This window comes from Perna viridis, chromosome 1 (assembly GCF_037379345.1).
Source record: "Perna viridis isolate PV_CMFRI_1.1 ecotype Kerala chromosome 1, ASM3737934v1, whole genome shotgun sequence".
NCBI lineage: Eukaryota > Metazoa > Mollusca > Bivalvia > Mytilida > Mytilidae > Perna > Perna viridis.
The window spans coordinates 30,491,967-30,511,038 of NC_142445.1; the positions used below are offsets into that span (position 1 = coordinate 30,491,967).

General features: G+C 32.4%; 1 protein-coding gene and 1 pseudogene across 1 annotated transcript; both read left to right on the forward strand.

The window, feature by feature from the left end:
* Positions 1-334: 334 nt before the first annotated feature.
* LOC148628313 (uncharacterized) lies at positions 335-15,395 on the forward strand. The gene is made up of 6 exons (XM_088586041.1): positions 335-432; positions 9,051-9,189; positions 10,422-10,669; positions 11,191-11,329; positions 12,183-12,557; positions 14,286-15,395. The coding sequence occupies exons 2-6, from the start codon at positions 9,087-9,089 to the stop codon at positions 15,392-15,394; spliced, it is 1,974 nt and encodes a 657-aa protein (XP_088442167.1). The 5' UTR covers positions 335-432; positions 9,051-9,086; the 3' UTR covers position 15,395.
* Positions 2,050-3,861, forward strand: LOC148628314 (uncharacterized; annotated as a pseudogene).
* Positions 15,396-19,072: the final 3,677 nt, after the last annotated feature.

Consider the following 19,072-nt stretch of genomic DNA (forward strand, 5'->3'; position numbering starts at 1 on the left):
TCCGCACATTTTAAATTTCAAGTCGTTTTTTCTGTGTTTATTTTGGCCATAATGCTATAGCATTTAAATTTAAATGTCTTCTGTTGCAATTTGTTTAGATTGAGGACAAAATTTCGCTTGATTGAATAACATAAAAAATCATAAATAATCAAAGGTAAAATGTGATTTTTATTTTTTAAAATCTGTAGTTCTGTCAGTATGACCGAAACGTTTTATGGCTGGGCCGAGAAGACTGGGAAACAAAATATCTTAGGTAAGATCAAAGTAAACGATAAAGAGATGTGTCACCTGTTGAGCTGGTTCCCGATAAAAGCTTGATGATGGAGAGCTAACAGTTTATTTCGGTGACCAGTGATAATTTACCTGTGCAGGTGACAGTTCTCGTTATCGTTTACTTTCCAGAACTTGTTGTTATTTCGGAAGTACAAAATGGTGAGAAAATTCAGATAAAACCAAAACCTCGATTAAATATTTATATTGTTATAATAATAGTATATACAAGCATACCTTTTTCACGGTTTTAACTATGCTAATTTACAGCCATTTTCCTTTGACGGACTTGAAATACTCATGTCGGAGTCACTGTACTGTAGCTTTGACTTCCTTAATTACAGTGTAAAATGCCCGTTGTAATGTCTGTAAACTGCAATTAATTTGGAAATGAATTGCAGAAATCCATTTAATTATTGTTGTACCTCAGACTGACCGTTTATGTCTCATTACTTAATCCAAAGGGATAGCAAGTTGTTATATTGTTGACATAAAACAATGGCCAGCTCTTGATAAGACAATGATAAAATTGAGTTTCTATGATTGTTTTATAATTTTCCTACTGATTTAAGTTAATCTAAGACGAGGGGGTAGGGTAACTTTCTACATTTGTATATACCATTATATACAGACGTGCTGCTGGAATGTGTGTGTTTTTCTAGTGTTGAAATATATGTACATGTATGATTGAGTCATAAATTTTCAAGTAATTTTGATGTTTCTTCTCTCTAGTGGAATGAATGAAAATGCATAGTTATAGTCCTCTTTCATAATACAGACTTTGGCTTCGTTTTTAAAAGATTTTAATCAAAGGAGAGTAACTTTCTACAAATTTGTCATCCGACAGACTAGTTTACTGTCAAATTGGTGCAATGGACAGCAGTAGACTTCAAATTCAAATATTTGATTTATTTGAGTACTTGGATACTTTAAAATATCATTCAGGAATGTGAAAGAAGTTTTAAGTTTCAAAGAAAAATGTTTACTGTTTTCCTTTTCCCCAATAAGACTGCCAACCAGTTTGTCGAGTGTTGGTGGGTTATGTCCCTTTGAAAACTTGCTGAAATGAGTTGCATTCCATAATTATATGAAAAAGGTTGATTGATTGATTACTGATATGTGCTACTGATATGACAATCGAAAATTAACCACTGTTGTGGTCTCTAAGCCTTTTTAGGATGTCATACAAAATGTATTAGAGTGAGCCACACCGTTATGATATATATACCTGAAGTATACGTATACATAGACAACAACTGTATAGTATGGCAGTTTTGCTGTCACCCTGGTCCCATCTCCCATTCCATGAGGAATTTAACTGATTCAGATTGTCATTTACCAGTCAGTGCATATCAGAGCCATGTATATACGTGAATGAATATTTGCATTATTATACTATAGACAGAAGTCCTAAATTTACACTTCAAATACAAATCTCTATATCAACTACAGTTTGAAACCTAAATTTATTCATTCATTTCTGTTACTCTGGTCCCTCATTGACTGCTTCACATAATCCCAATCCTCTATCTTAGAAATTGATCACAAGGTTTTTTTGGCATACATTATGTACATGTATTAAGTTGCAAAGCTGTTTACACAACTTGTTTATGAGAATTTAACACTTGAGTACATGTAGCTGTGAGGACACAAGATGGCTGACGATGTAGTAGCAAGCTGATTATCAGCTCTTCAGTAAATAGCAATTTTGACAGGTTTTAATGTGTTTTACTGGAAAATTATACCATAATTTGGAGAAAATTTTGGACTATCATCTGAAATGTGGACAAATCTCTTGATAAGTCTGTTGAAAAGTCTGGGAAAAATGTTCAACATGTACAAACTTTGCTGGCAGTTAAGAAAAGTGGACAAAACAGTGATAATAGTTCTTCAAAGGAAAAGCCTTGGGAAAAACCATTCAAAAAGAAAAGAAATAGATCTGATTTGTCAGAGACTAGTACAGAAAATATTGAAGTCACCACAATTCTTAATGACCTTGATGAAATTAAACAATCTCTTCAGGGCACAGTGACCAAACATGATCTGGAAGAATCAACTGTCTAGTCAAACAAAGTGATCTGAAAGACATAGTCACCTCCGTTGTGAATAAATTATTGGTGTCTTTCAAAGATACATTGGTTAAAGACTTTGAAGACAAATTGAGGGAGAGAACAGGGATATTAAATTACAAGATAGATAGACTTGCAATAGAGAATGAGAACTTAAGAGAGAGGTTAAGAGCTAAGGATAGAGTAATTGAAATGTTAGAAGAGAAAGTTGTTAATGCTGATAGGAGATCCATCAAAGCTTTAAAGCAAGCCAATTATAATGAACAATACTCCCGTAAACACAACATCTGGGTTGTAAATTATCCTGAAAAGCATGAGGAAAATCTGGCAAATGACTTTGTTGAGCTTCTCAAACAGGATCTGAAAGTAGATGTCACAGCAGAAGAGATTGTTGCAATCTATAGAATTCCAGGAAAACCTGATCAACCCCGACCTGTCATTGTGAAAGTTAGAAACACTGAAGTAAAATCCAGGATTATGCGCCAGAAGAAGAATTTAAACAACAAAGTAAAATTTCATTATGACATTACAAAAAGAAACTTGGGACTTCTGTTCAGGCTGACAGAAACCGAGAAATTCCACAGTGTCTGGTTCTTTAATGGCAGTGTCTACGCCAAAACTACAGAGACAGGCAAAAGAATATGCTTTGACATATTTGACAATGTAGAAGAAAAACTGAATCAGACTGGGAAAAAAATGTAAATGTAGAAAGTAACACTGCACATAATTAAATTTGTTCATGAATAATATTTTTTTTCTTCTATGAAAACTGTATTAAGTAAAGGGAAATAACTTTGTGTTTTAAATTCTTTGATTAAATTTGAATTTCCAAGTATGGTCAAGGTTAAGATAGAGATATAACTATAGAACTTAATTTTAAAAGTCAGAAAATTTCAGTCAATTAAGAGACATAAAGTAAAATGTACAATTTATGAAGATAAAAATAAATATGCATATTATCAGCTTGAACACCGCTTAATTTTTTTTCTATAAATGTTTTAGTGTAGTGACCATAAAACATACATGAAAAATTTCAAACTTTCTTTTAAGTTCTTAAAGGTATTGCTCTCATATTAAGTTATACTAGCTGAACCACTATTTTGCTAGAATCAATTTTTCTTTTGATCTGAAAATTTGAGTTTTATTTTGTCTCTACAAATGTTCTTCCAGCATGTATGTGCTTTGTTCACAATGGATTGCTGCTAGGTTTGGATTACCACAGCACATGCCTGAGGCCTCTGCTGTTGTGATGTCCCAATCCTATCAATCCAGTGTTGAACCAGGGAATAAGTGCATACATGAATTTCTTCCTTTTCACAAAGTAATGCACCTATATTAGAACTTGTAATCAATTTGATAATTTTGAAGATTTGGTATGACTTTAATATTTGTTTGCCTATTACCTGAAACTGTTCACACATGATGTTGAATGATAATTTGATGAGAGAAGAAAAGGTGTCATCTTTGATGTTATTGTGTGCTTGTATGTATGCTTTCTGCTCTAATTATATTGTTTTGCTTACAACTATTAGTCATTATTCTTTACATGATACATAGTTGAGAATAATATATGTGTACTATCGATGAATGTTAGGGGTATTAGTTCTAGTGTTAGAAAAAGGACTTATGTACTTAAACTGGTTAAAAGGGAAAAAAGCATCCATTATTTGCCTTAAAAAAACTCATAGTTCCAAAGAAGTAGAAACTGATTGGCAAGATGAATGGGGTGGAACAGGCTATTTCAGTCACCACAGTAATAGAAGCGCATTAGTTTGTATTTTGTTTAGAAGGGGAATTGATTTCAAGGAACATGATTCCTTTACTGACCCCAATGGTCGATGTATTATTTTAGATTTGAGTTTATGTTAACAACGACTCACCCTTGTTAATCTGTATGGTTCAACTCTGATGAGCCAAATTTTTTCCAAGAGGTTTATCAGAAAACCTTGTCTTTCCAAAAAATAGCATTCTGTTTTGTGGTGACTGGAATGTGGTTCTGAATTACTCAGTCGATAATTTCAATATTAGAAGTAAAAGAAATGTTAACTCACAGAAAAAGGTAAGATATATTATTGATAACCTTGAGTTGGTAGATCCTTGGAGAACGTGCTATCCTGAGGCTAGGAGATACACGTGGCGACAACCTACTCTGTTGAGACAAAGTCGCCATGATTGTTTTCTGGTCTCAGGGGATATCTTTTCTCTAATGAAAACTACTAATATTATTCCAGGATATAGAACAGATCACTCTGCTGTCTTATTTACATTTTCTTTGAGTCTTGCAAAGAGAGGGAAGGGATATTTAAAATTTAATTCCCAACATTTGCGATACTTAAATTATGGAAATAGAGTAAAACAATGCATCAAAGATAGCATTCAGGAATGCTATTTATCAGGAAATATAGAAGGTTTACTCAATGTCAAGTTGAAGTGTGATGATAAATTTTTCTATGAGATTCTGAAGATGAAGATAAGAAGTGTTTCCCTTGAATATTATATAAAAAAAATCAAAAGAGCTAAAAGACTCTTATAAGAAACTAGAAAAGGATATCCTAGATCTAGAGACAATGCTCAATGAGCAGATGAACAATGATTTATTAGAATCACTGAATATAAAGAAAACTGAACTAGAACATAGCAGAGACAACATTATGTCTGGGCTTTTGCTTTGGTCTTGTGCCAACTGGCATGAGAACGGAGAAAAATGCACTGAATATTTTTGTAAACTTGAAAAGCGATATTCTGTGAACAAGACAATTACTGAACTTGTCGATGATAATTATAACCATTTGTCAGACCAGTCCCTTATTCTAAAGAAGCAAGAATGTTTTTTCACTAAACTCTATTCCTCACAAAATGTAGACAATTCTGATCAGTCCTTTTTTGAACATGAAAGTAAAACTTTCCAATGAACAAGAAAATGTCTGTGAAGGTAATTTGACTTTTAAAGAATGCTTAGATGCTTTGAAAAAAATGTCCAATGGGAAAAGCCCATGGTCAGGTGAGTTTACTGTTGATTTTTATAAATTTTTCTGGGGTGATATTGGTCCTTTTGTCTTTCGATCTTTACATCATGGTTATGAGATGGAACATTTTTCACCATTCCAGTACCAAGGAGTTATTACATGTATACCAGGACAAGGATAAGGACAAACGTTTTATTAGTAATTGGAGACCTATTAGTCTTCTTAATACTGACCTAAAAATTGCTTCAGCTGTGTTGGCTAATAGAGTGAAAACAGTGCTTCCACACATCATTAGTGACTCACAAAATGGTTTCATGAAGGATAGATTTATTGGTGAAAATACTCACCTATTGTATGATCTTATGCATTATTTGGAAGAAAATAACAAATCTGGATTGCTACTTTTAGTAGACTTTGAAAAAGCTTTTGACTCTATTGAATGGGATTTTTTAACCAAAGCTTTGAAGAGTTTTAATTTTGGTACTTCTTTTAGTAAATGGTTAAGGTCCTATACACTGGAGCCAAAAGCTGTGTGATTAATAATGGTCACATGTCAAACTATTTTGATTTAAATACAGGTTGCAGGCAAGGAGATCCATTACCCCCTTACCTCTTTATCATTGGTGTTGAATTATTGGCAAACTAAAAAACAATAATGCTGTGCATGGTGTCATTGGTAATGATTCCAAACCTCTTATTAGTCAGTATGCTGATGATAACTTTTTTAATGTTAGACAGTACAGAGTCCTCTTTAAGGGAGACCATAAAATGCTTGGGTTCCTTCCACTTAGTATCTGGTCTAAAGGTTAATAAATCAAAAACCAGAGCAGTTTTGGTTGGGAGTAAGAGATTTTCTCATCATGTTCTACATGTATGTCCAAATTTAGATTTAAAATGGTCACATTCTAATTTCCGTGTTCTGGGTCTGGACTTTTCCTTAGACTTGGGTGCTATGGTTGACATAAATTTTGCAAGAAAAATTAAGGAGGTATCAAGAGTGTTAAACGGTTGGGAACATAGAAAACTGACACTTATGGGAAAGGTTACTGTAGTTAAAACATTAGCAATTTCAAAGCTCATTCACCTCTTTACATCATTACCAAACCTACCAGACAAAATTAGGAGGAATACTCTGATAGGTGACTTTGAACAGGATGGGCTAAACATGATTCATATTCAGTCTTTTGTGTCTTATCTTAAGGTGAGTTGGGTACAGAGATTCTTTAGTAATCCTAGTGGCCATTGGCAAAAACTTTTGTTAAAGAATTTTTACAATTATGGAGGTGAACGTGTCTTTCAACTTCAAAAAGAAAAAAATCAATGATACAAGTCTATATGTTACTAATCCTTTTTGGAGAAATAGTTTGTCCTTTGCAAAATCAATAGTGAAGACTTGTGTGAAAAATATGCTATCTATCGATATCCTGAGTTATGTACCTTTTGAAGAAATGAATTATTATAAAGGTTGGAAACATTTTGGTGTTCAGTATTTGTACAATATAGATCCACAAACAAAGAGCTCTATGTCTTTTGATAGAATCAAGGAAGTGATTATAAGTAATAATTTTATGTGATATTACAGCCTGATATCTAGCATACCAAAGTTTGTAAAAGATTACATTAGAAATAATGTAAATAATATTACTTTTCAAAACTTTCATGCAGATGATTTTTTTCTCAAGTCATTTTTATCAGGAAAAAAGGCAAAGTTTGTTTATAAAAACTTAAGAGATGGTGTATTTTTTTCACCAAATGCTAAACTTGGAAAGTGGGAAGAAGTGCTTGAGATAGATTTTAATGATTTTTCAAAACATTTCTATCTTTTGAAAAAGGTATGCAATCACACTTATATGAAATCTTTTCAATACAAGATACTTCATAGAATTCTTCTCACAGATAATTTTTTGTACTTAATACATCTAAAAGATACAAAATACTGTACTTTTTGTGGTTCTGAAGAAGAGACTATTCAACATCTCTTTTATGAAGGTAGAATTATAAAGTGTTCTTGGGATATTGCGTCTCATTATATAAAGAATTTTTATCAAGATTTTCAAATGAAAAAATCAAGTATTATTTTAGGATACACTGATGAGACCCCATTTCTTAATTATATTGTTATTGTTATAAAAAAATTGTGTGATTGAGAGAGAAACTTCCAAACATTATAGAACTAAAATCAAAACTTCAATATTTACATGATTTAGAAGAATTCATTGCAGTAAAGAACAATAAAATTCTGAACTTTGAGAGAAGATGGACCCCTTTTAGACATATATTTCCATAATTATCATGTCATGTAAATATATATACAGGCAAAACTTTTTCTCTTGTATATTTTATTAAGCAAAGCAGACAGTGTGAAAGCTGGGTGAGAGGGTGAGTGAAAGTCCTTTTTCTTCTTCCTTTTACTATGTGTAATTTATTTGTATTAGATTTACACTAAAAATGATAGTCAGTCGTGCTTTCTTTTTGTTTAAATACCCCAAAACATCCTAGTCAGGTGGTGGTGTAGGGGATTTTGTAAAATCCTGACTATGAAAAAAAAACATGCAGCTGTGTTGTATCTGATTTTACCCCTCAAAGAAAGTTAAGGTGTAAAGAGGAATCTACTACGTCTGTTGGTCTGTTCATTCATCTGTCCACATTTATTGTAAAGACAACTCGGTTACTCCTCCTAAACTATGCTTATTGGAAGGGATTTAATGAAATTGTATAGGAAGGATTGTACATGTATATGAAGGAATTCCTCATTTTTAGTACTACCTTACTAAATTAAAATTGTTAAATCATTGAAGCCTCTGAGAAGTAAATGATGTGGTTTTTTACCTACAACTCACTTACTCTTCCTAAACTGCTTACGCAAAGGGATTTAATGAAATTGCATAGAAAGGATTGTACATGTATATGAAGGAAAGAATTCCCCATTTTTAGTACTAACTTACTTAATTAAAATTGTTAAATCATTGAAGCCTCTGACAAGTAAAAGATGTGTTTTTTTACCTATAAAATACATCTAATTTGATGATAATGGGTAAAAAGTATTGAATCTTATGAGGATCAGTCCCCTTTATTCTGGGACTCTTAAAATTGTTCTTGAGTGGTTCATTGTTGAGCCAGTGCCCTCATTTAGAATCCAAAATATGCTCACCATGCATTTACATGTACAATGTCTTGGTAATGATTTTTCAGCAAAAAGCCATTACATTTACCTATTATAAACTGTACACAATCCCCTGTGGTAATCAATAGCAGACCCAAGGAGTCCAGGGGCTATCCCTGTCTATGCTCAAATACTTTAGTTGATTATATAGAAAACCACTGGAAATCATTTCAAATTTTTGGCTTGGTTGCTCACATGCAAATTGCCTTATAGAATGGTAAATGTTTGTCTGGTGGGCACAGAAAATATTTTTGTAACATAGTTCACAGTAATTATAAATCACAGCCAGTAGATACAATTTCACAATTTAATTGAATATGGGTACTATATCATGGGATGCCATTTCAGGTCTTTTACACTTCTACGTCCTGTTTACTGACTTGATGTAACTTTCAACTTTATGGCAACCTGACCATTCTGTCTGACCTATTTTTGGAAGTCATAATCACAAGACCTAAAATAACGTTCTGACACAAATTTGATTTGGCAAAGTAAAAATAGTTCAAACGCATATTGTGCACATGTTAATTTCAATGTTTTTTGCTTTATAATTAAACACTGAGTTATACATTATATTTGTAGATTACATAAAGTGAACTGATATCTGCAATCATCAGGATGGCAATATTATCTATAACACTGCTTATATGTTGTATTTATTATGCAAAAGGACAATGGGCGTCTGTGGGCAATCAGAATCCTGTAACATCTGATAGAGTTTGTAAGTACATGTACACATATTTACCTTCCCCTACTTAAGGATCATAAATGTTGTTACATTATATATATGTAATTGGTTTCTAGATTCCTCTAACTTCGACATAGTTTGTACATTTGTAAGTACATGTATATTAAAACAGAATTACCTCCCCTTCTTAGAATAAATGTAGTTAAATCAGTGATATTGTTACCGTTTATTTAATTCCTGTAGAAAAATTGTGCAAAATTGCCAAAAATCACAAATTTGCTCACAAACTATTCTAGCCTCTGTATTACAAAAAAACTCCAGCTTCTGTGGTTGCATATAGGGTTTGGAATTCAGTTTCATTTTTCTTTCCAGAAATTTCAATGTAAAAAGTATTGAAATCTGGGGATCGATGTGAATTTTACTGTTTTCTTAACACTTATATCATGCAGTCTGTCAAGCAACTCATGATTTTCCTAATTATTCTTGATTTTTCCTGATTTTGAGAAATTCCTGACTTTTTTCCTAAATTTTCCAGAGAAACCCCTGATAACTCCTGATTTTGAACCTTTGCACCACAAACAAAAATTGTTGAAATATTTAAATATTTCATAGTGTAATACAAGTAAAACTGAATGTATTTTGTGAAGAATGATATAATGTTTATCCATTGGGTTGCAGTTAAACATTCAAATTGTGACTTTATATATCCTTTACTAAGTATTTTAATCGACATTAATCTAACTACTTTCAAAGTGTTACTTCTCAAATTGCTTCATTTCTAGAAAGCTCTTTCTAAGAGGGGTGAAAGGTGGCCATTTTCATTTTTTGTTAAAAAATTCCTGATAACCTCCTGATTTTTAAGAAATTATTTCCTGATTTCTGAATTTTTTGGAACCAAAAATTGCTTGACAGACTGATCATGTAGAAAAAGATTTTTGTCATATTTTATTGGTATTTTTACCCAGAAAGATGTTTTGCATTTCATAATGAAATTAATGCTTTGTAAATGAAAAATTCCCATGCATTTGAATGGTAAATTGGGACCCATTCTCTTAAAGCCACTGAGTCACATGACGAGACTTACACACCCTATTACCTCAGCTTCTTTGGTGTTTGTTTGCCTAGTGTTCTAAAACCCCTAATTATTGACATATCAATAGTAACATTGCACAATAGGACAAAAATTAGGAAGTATGTTACAGATAAGTGATGTGAGAATTCATTTTTACTCTTTACTAACTCCAGAATCAAATTTCTAATTTTAGTTTATATGGACAGTGCTTCACAATGTTCAGCAAAGAGATTTGAAGTGGATAGAAATTCAGCCACAATTCTTGGGAGGGAGGCAGTTCAAACCAACCCAGGAACAATAACAGAATGTATGATTACTCTTACCAGTAATCGGCCTGGGGAGATGAGACGGTTTCAGGTGGAAATAGTTCGTGGTTCAGTATCTGATGCTGGCGTTCATTTCCATATGTATGACGGTCCAGATAACACAGGGAATAGAATTGTAAGGCAAAAAAATTTAATGAAATTTGGTTGTCCTCTGGGCAAGACTAATTGTACTTTCACTGTTGTCCAAATAGTAGTTTCACTTGTCCTGGGTAATAGTTAGGACAGCCTTTAATGTCATTCCCTGATTTCATGCATTTTCAATGAGCATGTTTGACAAATTACTAGTACAACACAAAGCTGAACAAATTCAACAGGGTAACAAAGAATATCAAAAATCACTTATAATCTAGTAAAAAATGAAAATTGGATTTTTTTGAGATTGGAAACTACTGTATTTCTATTCATTTTCTTATTTTCACTTTTATAAAAAAAAAATGTACAAATGTTTGTACAGGTTATTTTGTTATTGATTTCACCTGCTATATCTAGGACATTAAAGTACAATCAATCAATCAATCTGTGACAGACAGGCAAAGGCCTTCAATTGCTAGTATGTAACTCATCCAGAAGATGGCAAAATCTATTCGACATACATAATACATATGTAAATACTTATCTATTTGTCCTTTTTTTCAGTTTACTATCTCTAAAGGAACACCAGTAGACCAAACCAGGAAATACATGACATCAGGAGGATCAGTCACATTTTATCTTTCTAGGGGGTCCATTAATGATGCTAATTATCAGATTGAGCTGCATGTAGTTGTTGTCCCAGGTAAGTTACTAAACTGAGGGTGGACTTGATATCAATCAACTAGGTTAGCCTTAATGATTAAAAAAAACTATGACCACAGCAGTTTTGGAGCTAAGCACCTAAATTCAACTTGGTTAAACTAATTTTGCAAATAAATGTGGTAAACCTGTTGATAAGTACCTGTGAGTTCATCTTTGGAATTATTGATGAATATGCTGTTTTAATACCATAATTATTGTGAAAATAATTACTGCTGAGTGGTAGAGAATTATACATGTACATATATATAACATTTTGGGGGGTTCATTTTTTTTCTTGCAAATTTTAAGCTAGTATTGGCATAAAAATTTCAGACATACCATCATTACTCATAGCAGAAAATTATAAAGCAGTAAAGAAATCAGACACTTGGTAAAAGGAAATAATTTTTTACCCTACTGATGCACCTGGTCAGCATGCTCCCAGTTTTAAGTGGAGTCTTAATTACTCATTTACTTTTGTTTCTTTGTGCATATTATTTTGGTTATTTTATGTTGTTTGTTGTGTGTTTCTGTTTTCCCTGTTCGGTCTTTGTCCCTGGATTGTGTTCTTTTGATTTCCGCTGTAATCTAGGTTCCCTTGATTACTCTTTATAGATAAAAAAATTCAGAGGGTTGGGATTTTGTTAGTGTTTTTGACTGGCATGTATATTTCTCAAATTTCAAATTAGCATTGCAATTACTTGTACATTGATTTGCATTAGTTTTTGAATGCACATGTAGAAAATGTACTATAAATGCTAGAATTCAAGTTGGTATGCATATTGAAATACTTTAATTTTTTCCTGATGCATTGCCTTTTATTGCATTTTTAATCATGGTGCGATTCCTTTTAGGTGACCCTACAACCAATGATGAATGTAAAACTGGTAATGAGTATGGCTGTATCCACTATGGCTATCAGCAAGTTGTCGACAAAGAAACAGTTATTGGCATCGTAGGTGGCGTGTTTGGATTAATCCTTTTTATTGTGATCCCAATTATTGTCATATGTTGTTATCGTAAAAGCAAAGGTGTCAATAAGAAGTGGGATGAGTTTAGACTTGCTGACAAAGTAAACACAGCTGCAGATATACATGCCTCAAGTGCAAGTTTAACCAAATCTAAGAAGGAAATGTGGACTTCACAAAGCTCTAAGGCTCCATACTCTGACATGAAGAGGTCACACAGAAGTAGATATAGTGATGGAAGTGCTAGTGAATTTAGTGCAAGTAAGTCATTGAAATATAAATTGAGGGGGCAGCGGGTCCAAGGGTTGAACCCCCCTCCTCCTTGTTGGAAACTTTGTTAATTTTGTGGAGAATTTGCTCTAAAATGAGCAAATAATAGCCTTTAGCTTCTCCTTTTCATATTCTCTAGATCTGCTTATGAGGGGGCACATCTGCCTACCTATGTATCTATATAAATAACTAAAATAAGAAAGGATTTGTTTTCTTTATACCTGCATGAGTGTATACAGTATAAAAACCTGTGATAATCATATGACCAATGTCAAAGACATATGACGGTCTTCTTTCCCACCTAATAGAACATTTTTATCAGTGTCACTTGAAAATTTCATGCAACACATAGTATGTGACTTTCCATAAACATAAAGAAGCTAGTTCTATTAGAATCAAAATAACTCTTGGAGACTCCATTTTATCATTTTTTAACACAGATTGGCCATTTATGATTACCATGTTTTAATGCTTGGGGTAAAATAAGGTGTTTAATGTTTTAAGTTGCATTCTTTCTAAAAGTCAGATAGAGGGTGATTCATGCATATCAAAAACCTTCCAAATTCAGTTTTTTTTCTTGTCTTAGTTTTTCATTTGGTTGTTGCGCTTTTGAGATAAAAATTGTATAGATTGTACATAACATTGGCACTGTTCAAGAGTAGTCATTCTTGATTCAGTTTCATTTGGTTGATTTGTATAAGTTTATAAATGTAGGGTTTTCTGAAAAGTGCATATCTGATGCAGAAATGATTATCCCCCCTCCTCCTTGTTGGAAACTTTGTTAATTTTGTGGAGAATTTGCTCTAAAATGAGCAAATAATAGCCTTTAGCTTCTCCTTTTCGTATTCTCTAGATCTGCTTATGAGGGGGCACATCTGCCTACCTATGTATCTAGATAAATAACTAAAATAAGAAAGGATTTGTTTTCTTTATACTTGCATGAGTGTATACAGTATAAAAACCTGTGATAATCATATGACCAATGTCAAAGACATATGACGGTCTTCTTTCCCACCTAATAGAACATTTTTATCAGTGTCACTTGAAAATTTCATGCAACACATAGTATGTGACTTTCCATAAACATAAAGAAGCTAGTTCTATTAGAATCAAAATAACTCTTGGAGACTCCATTTTATCATTTTTTAACACAGATTGGCCATTTATGATTACCATGTTTTAATGCTTGGGGTAAAATAAGGTGTTTAATGTTTTAAGTTGCATTCTTTCTAAAAGTCAGATAGAGGGTGATTCATGCATATCAAAAACCTTCCAAATTCAGTTTTTTTTCTTGTCTTAGTTTTTCATTTGGTTGTTGCGCTTTTGAGATAAAAATTGTATAGATTGTACATAACATTGGCACTGTTCAAGAGTAGTCATTCTTGATTCAGTTTCATTTGGTTGATTTGTATAAGTTTATAAATGTAGGGTTTTCTGAAAAGTGCATATCTGATGCAGAAATGATTATCGCTATGGGAAGGTAAAGAATATGTAGACAAAAAAAAACATTGTTTGTTTTGTGGGTTTCTCTACACCATGAATCACTTTACCATTAGCAGTGTCTCTTAATTTTATGTGGACAGGTATTCAAATGTGTACTTATTTGAATTTGCAAGAAATTTCTTATAATAATATTTCAGGATAAGAGGTATGATTTCATAATTAATTTAATTTATTGAGGCATTAAAATAAATGAAAATCTGTGGTTTTTTTTTTCAGGCATTGACTTACCACCTAAGCATAGACCTCCACCCCCACCATATGATGAAAGTGAAAGGCGATATAGAGATGAAAGATATAGAAATGATCGCTACAGTGATGATGGACTTAGAAGTGACCGTTTTCGAAATAATCGCTACAATGACCGTGAAAACAGATACAATGAAAGAGTTGACAGAGATTATCGAGCTGAGAGAAATGGAAGAAACAGATACGAATCTGATAGAAAGTCTTATTACAGCTCATCTGATGATAATTCATTTGTACAAGCCAGGGATGACCATCCTCAAGAGGTTTTTGTAGAAAGGGTCATAGAACCTAGAGTCAAGCCAACTACTAAATCAGGGAGACAACAGATGGCTAAATATTATGAAGATGATGAGGATACCTATGACACAATTGTTGATAAAGAAAGTCCAAAGTTAAAGGTCAAGAAAAAGGAAGTGAAAGAAAGTGCCATACAGGCTGATTCATCTGAAGACAATGAATCTAACACTGAAAGTGACAATGAACCTCCATCTACAGATGAAACAGATGATGACGACATAATCAGGAAAAAAGAAAAGGAGGCCAAAAAGTCCGCTTTATATGCAAAGCCAAATAAATCAAAAAAGGAAAAATTAGAAAATAATCAACAAGCACAACCAATACCACAGCAGCCTGTCCCAGGGCCATACCCCATTCCTCCTGGGGGTGTACACATGGTCCCTGGTCAAGCAATCATGTATAATACACAACATCCCATGATGCTGCCAAGACCTGTAGCTCCAATTCAGCAGCCATACTTTACACAGCCTCCTCATCCAAGACCATTGATGACAATGTCAGCAATACCTCAACAGCCTGTAATGGGTCAAGTGTATCCTCAGCCCCCTGTTTCAGGCAGACTACCAGCCCCAGTTCACCGACCACCAACATATTCAACATCACAGAACCATCCACAACAACCAGTGTTTACACACTTAGTGCAGAGAGGTTATGGTCAGGATTCGGCAAGTGTAGATGGATCAGATGGTGGAAGATATCACACAGACGAATCAGATGTTATGGCTAATTTAGGGAGTGGTGTGGAATTCATGAAAAGAAACCAAAATGAATCCACAGTATAAACATCTAGCATGATGGTATTGGAGAACCAAAGAAAGTAAATTTACTTACATTTCTCATAGAAGTCTAAAATGAAATCTTCAATTATTTATTTACAATGTACATGAACAGAAACTGGTCCCAGGACAAACCAATCAATCTATTGTTATTTTTGAATTGACTTCTTTATATATATTAGGCTTGTGCCTTCAAGTATAGACTGAGAGTTGTTTACTTTAAATGTATTTGTTGATAAACAATACATATACTGTTTTTTTTTCATGCATATTGCATGATAGGTGCCATGACCTTAGATAAGTGATAAAACAACACTGATGTTGATGTGAATATATAGTTTCTAGCAACATGTAAATGTAGTTACTATCAAGACTTTGAGAATTTTGTTTCTACAATGTAGTTGTTATTCAGTGAATACTGTCTAAATCAAATCGTATTTGGGCTGAAGAATTATTTGGTTTTGGCAGGTAAACACTGGTTTGATATGATTTGACTTTCGTATTCTCTAGATCTGCTTATGAGGGGGCACATCTGCCTACCTATGTATCTAGATAAATAACTAAAATAAGAAAGGATTTGTTTTCTTTATACTTGCATGAGTGTATACAGTATAAAAACCTGTGATAATCATATGACCAATGTCAAAGACATATGACGGTCTTCTTTCCCACCTAATAGAACATTTTTATCAGTGTCACTTGAAAATTTCATGCAACACATAGTATGTGACTTTCCATAAACATAAAGAAGCTAGTTCTATTAGAATCAAAATAACTCTTGGAGACTCCATTTTATCATTTTTTAACACAGATTGGCCATTTATGATTACCATGTTTTAATGCTTGGGGTAAAATAAGGTGTTTAATGTTTTAAGTTGCATTCTTTCTAAAAGTCAGATAGAGGGTGATTCATGCATATCAAAAACCTTCCAAATTCAGTTTTTTTTCTTGTCTTAGTTTTTCATTTGGTTGTTGTGCTTTTGAGATAAAAATTGTATAGATTGTACATAACATTGGCACTGTTCAAGAGTAGTCATTCTTGATTCAGTTTCATTTGGTTGATTTGTATAAGTTTATAAATGTAGGGTTTTCTGAAAAGTGCATATCTGATGCAGAAATGATTATCGCTATGGGAAGGTAAAGAATATGTAGACAAAAAAAAACATTGTTTGTTTTGTGGGTTTCTCTACACCATGAATCACTTCACCATTAGCAGTGTCTCTTAATTTTATGTGGACAGGTATTCAAATGTGTACTTATTTGAATTTGCAAGAAATTTCTTATAATAATATTTCAGGATAAGAGGTAAATGTAGTTACTATCAAGACTTTGAGAATTTTGTTTCTACAATGTAGTTGTTATTCAGTGAATACTGTCTAAATCAAATCGTATTTGGGCTGAAGAATTATTTGGTTTTGGCAGGTAAACACTGGTTTGATATGATTTGACTTCAAAACAAACGTCTAGTTTTGAGAAATTTTCAGTTTATTCTGAGTTCAATAGTCCTTTTTCATTTTTACAGAATGCAAGCCATTTTAAAAATTTTGTCAAAGGAACGTAACCCGCTGCTGACGACCTTGTTGGCAGTCTCCTTGGAAAAAGGAAGAACTCTATTAATTTTTATTGGATATTTTAACTATTTTCACTTTGGTAAATTCCTGAAAGATATCTGAGTACTTACCACAGTTCCAATAAATTGAATACATTCGAATTTGAAGTCTTCTGCTGTCCATTGCTCAATTGGGACAGTAAACCAGTATGTTAGCTTTGAAAGTTACATACCTTTGCTTAATATTAAAAAAAATGAGGTTAAAGTCTGGAATATAAAAAAGAATTATTTAGGCATATTTCTGTACAATAGTTAGTAGGTTTCTTTTTAACTCTTCTTTTGCTTAAGCAGATTAACCCTCAATTCTTGAGGGGGTCTGATACAGTTAATTTGTATACATGTATTTAAAGTGTTTTATACTTTGGCACTATCAAATACATGGTTCTTCTATTTTTTTTAGAATGTAGTTTTACTCTGTAAAATAAATTTGGTTTTACTGCACTTACATTTTCGGAATGTTTTATAAGTAGATGTACATATTTCTATCATTATGTAGCTGTATATATTTAAAGTGTTTCTTTTTTCTTGTGTTGCTGGGTATAATGTGATATGCCCTCCAAAAGTTGTGTATTTTTCTTTTGATGGTTTCCAGTTTGATCGGATTATTTACACACACAATATCTGCCATTTTAAGCTGATTATTTTTATTCATTGGGAGTAATCTTTCTTCGAATATTAAAAAATTGAAGTAGATTGTGATGATTGTCAATACGGCACAAGAGGGGATATCATTTAAAATGTACCTTTAGATGCCATATTTTTTTTTTCTCAATTGTTAAGCATATAAGAATTGTTACATTGTTTATGGTTGTGATTTTTTATTTGTAAACATTCCTTTTTTAGTGTCCTGTTTTTAAAGCTATGATTTGTATTATTCATGTGTGCGTATATTTGTATACTTATACCCAAGATTCAATTTAGTATGGACAGGTCAGAGCATTTTAAATTTATGTGAACGAACATTTGGGCTGCATAAGAAAATCTACCTGTGAAAAGAAAATGCATTTAAGCAATGGAAAAAGTGTGGTAAAAAAATAAATAAGTAATAGAATAAGTTTTAAAAAGTATAATTAAATATCTTTTCTTAGTTTAAAAGAAATAATTTTCTCTGATCCTCCACCTCCTTTTAATGATACCGACACATGTAATAAAACAATAGTATTGGAGACTTGGACTACAGTGTTTGATTTTCCAAAGTCTACAGACTTCAGTTAATAGTTGCTGAAAGTGATTCTGTGTGTAAGAAAACTATTAATGTGGACAAGAAGAAGAAGAAATCTTTCACCTGAGTTAATGCTACATTTAAATTGAAAAACAATTGAAGTAATTATGCTAAGAATTCTTGGAGGTAAATTTCATATGAGATAATTTATCTGCATTAATGTTAAGTAGATATGGTTATTTATCCTGATTAAATGGTAAGAACATGTAGATGTAGTAAAATGTTCACTAACTATTGATATTGTGCTCAATGTTCTGTGACCAGCATATTCAGTAATGAATTGGTCCAAGGTAATTATTTGACAAAATTTCATTACATAATATGACATAGATTGTCGGTTTTTGAAGTACTGATCAAATATCAATTTCACTTTTCCTACATCAACATCTTCATTTTTTAGATTTTGCTATTGTACTGCTTTGATATATTAGGCATCAAAGAAATTAATTATTTAATGAATGGTAAAAGATACATGTAATTATTTTATATTATCTAGATAAACTGTGAGAAAGGTAAGTGAACTAGGTTATGCAATTTGTATATATGCCTGTCATCTGAGGAATACATTTCTTTGATACATTTCTGTTCACTTTTCCATTTCTACAGTTTTTGAAAGTTCAAACTCATTATTTGTTTGATGGATGTAATAATTTCATTTGGTGCAATGATAGTCTTCAGAAAGAAAGCTCCATTTTGATTTTATTATTATCTGTTTTATATTTAGAGTTATGGGACTTTAACTATTGTAAAAGTGGTGGGAGGGGTGAGTTCAAATTATGTGCTTGAACACAGCTGTTCTTATTCTATAATGTCTATTGATTCCTTTTTGTATTATTTAATATTTTATCGTGTT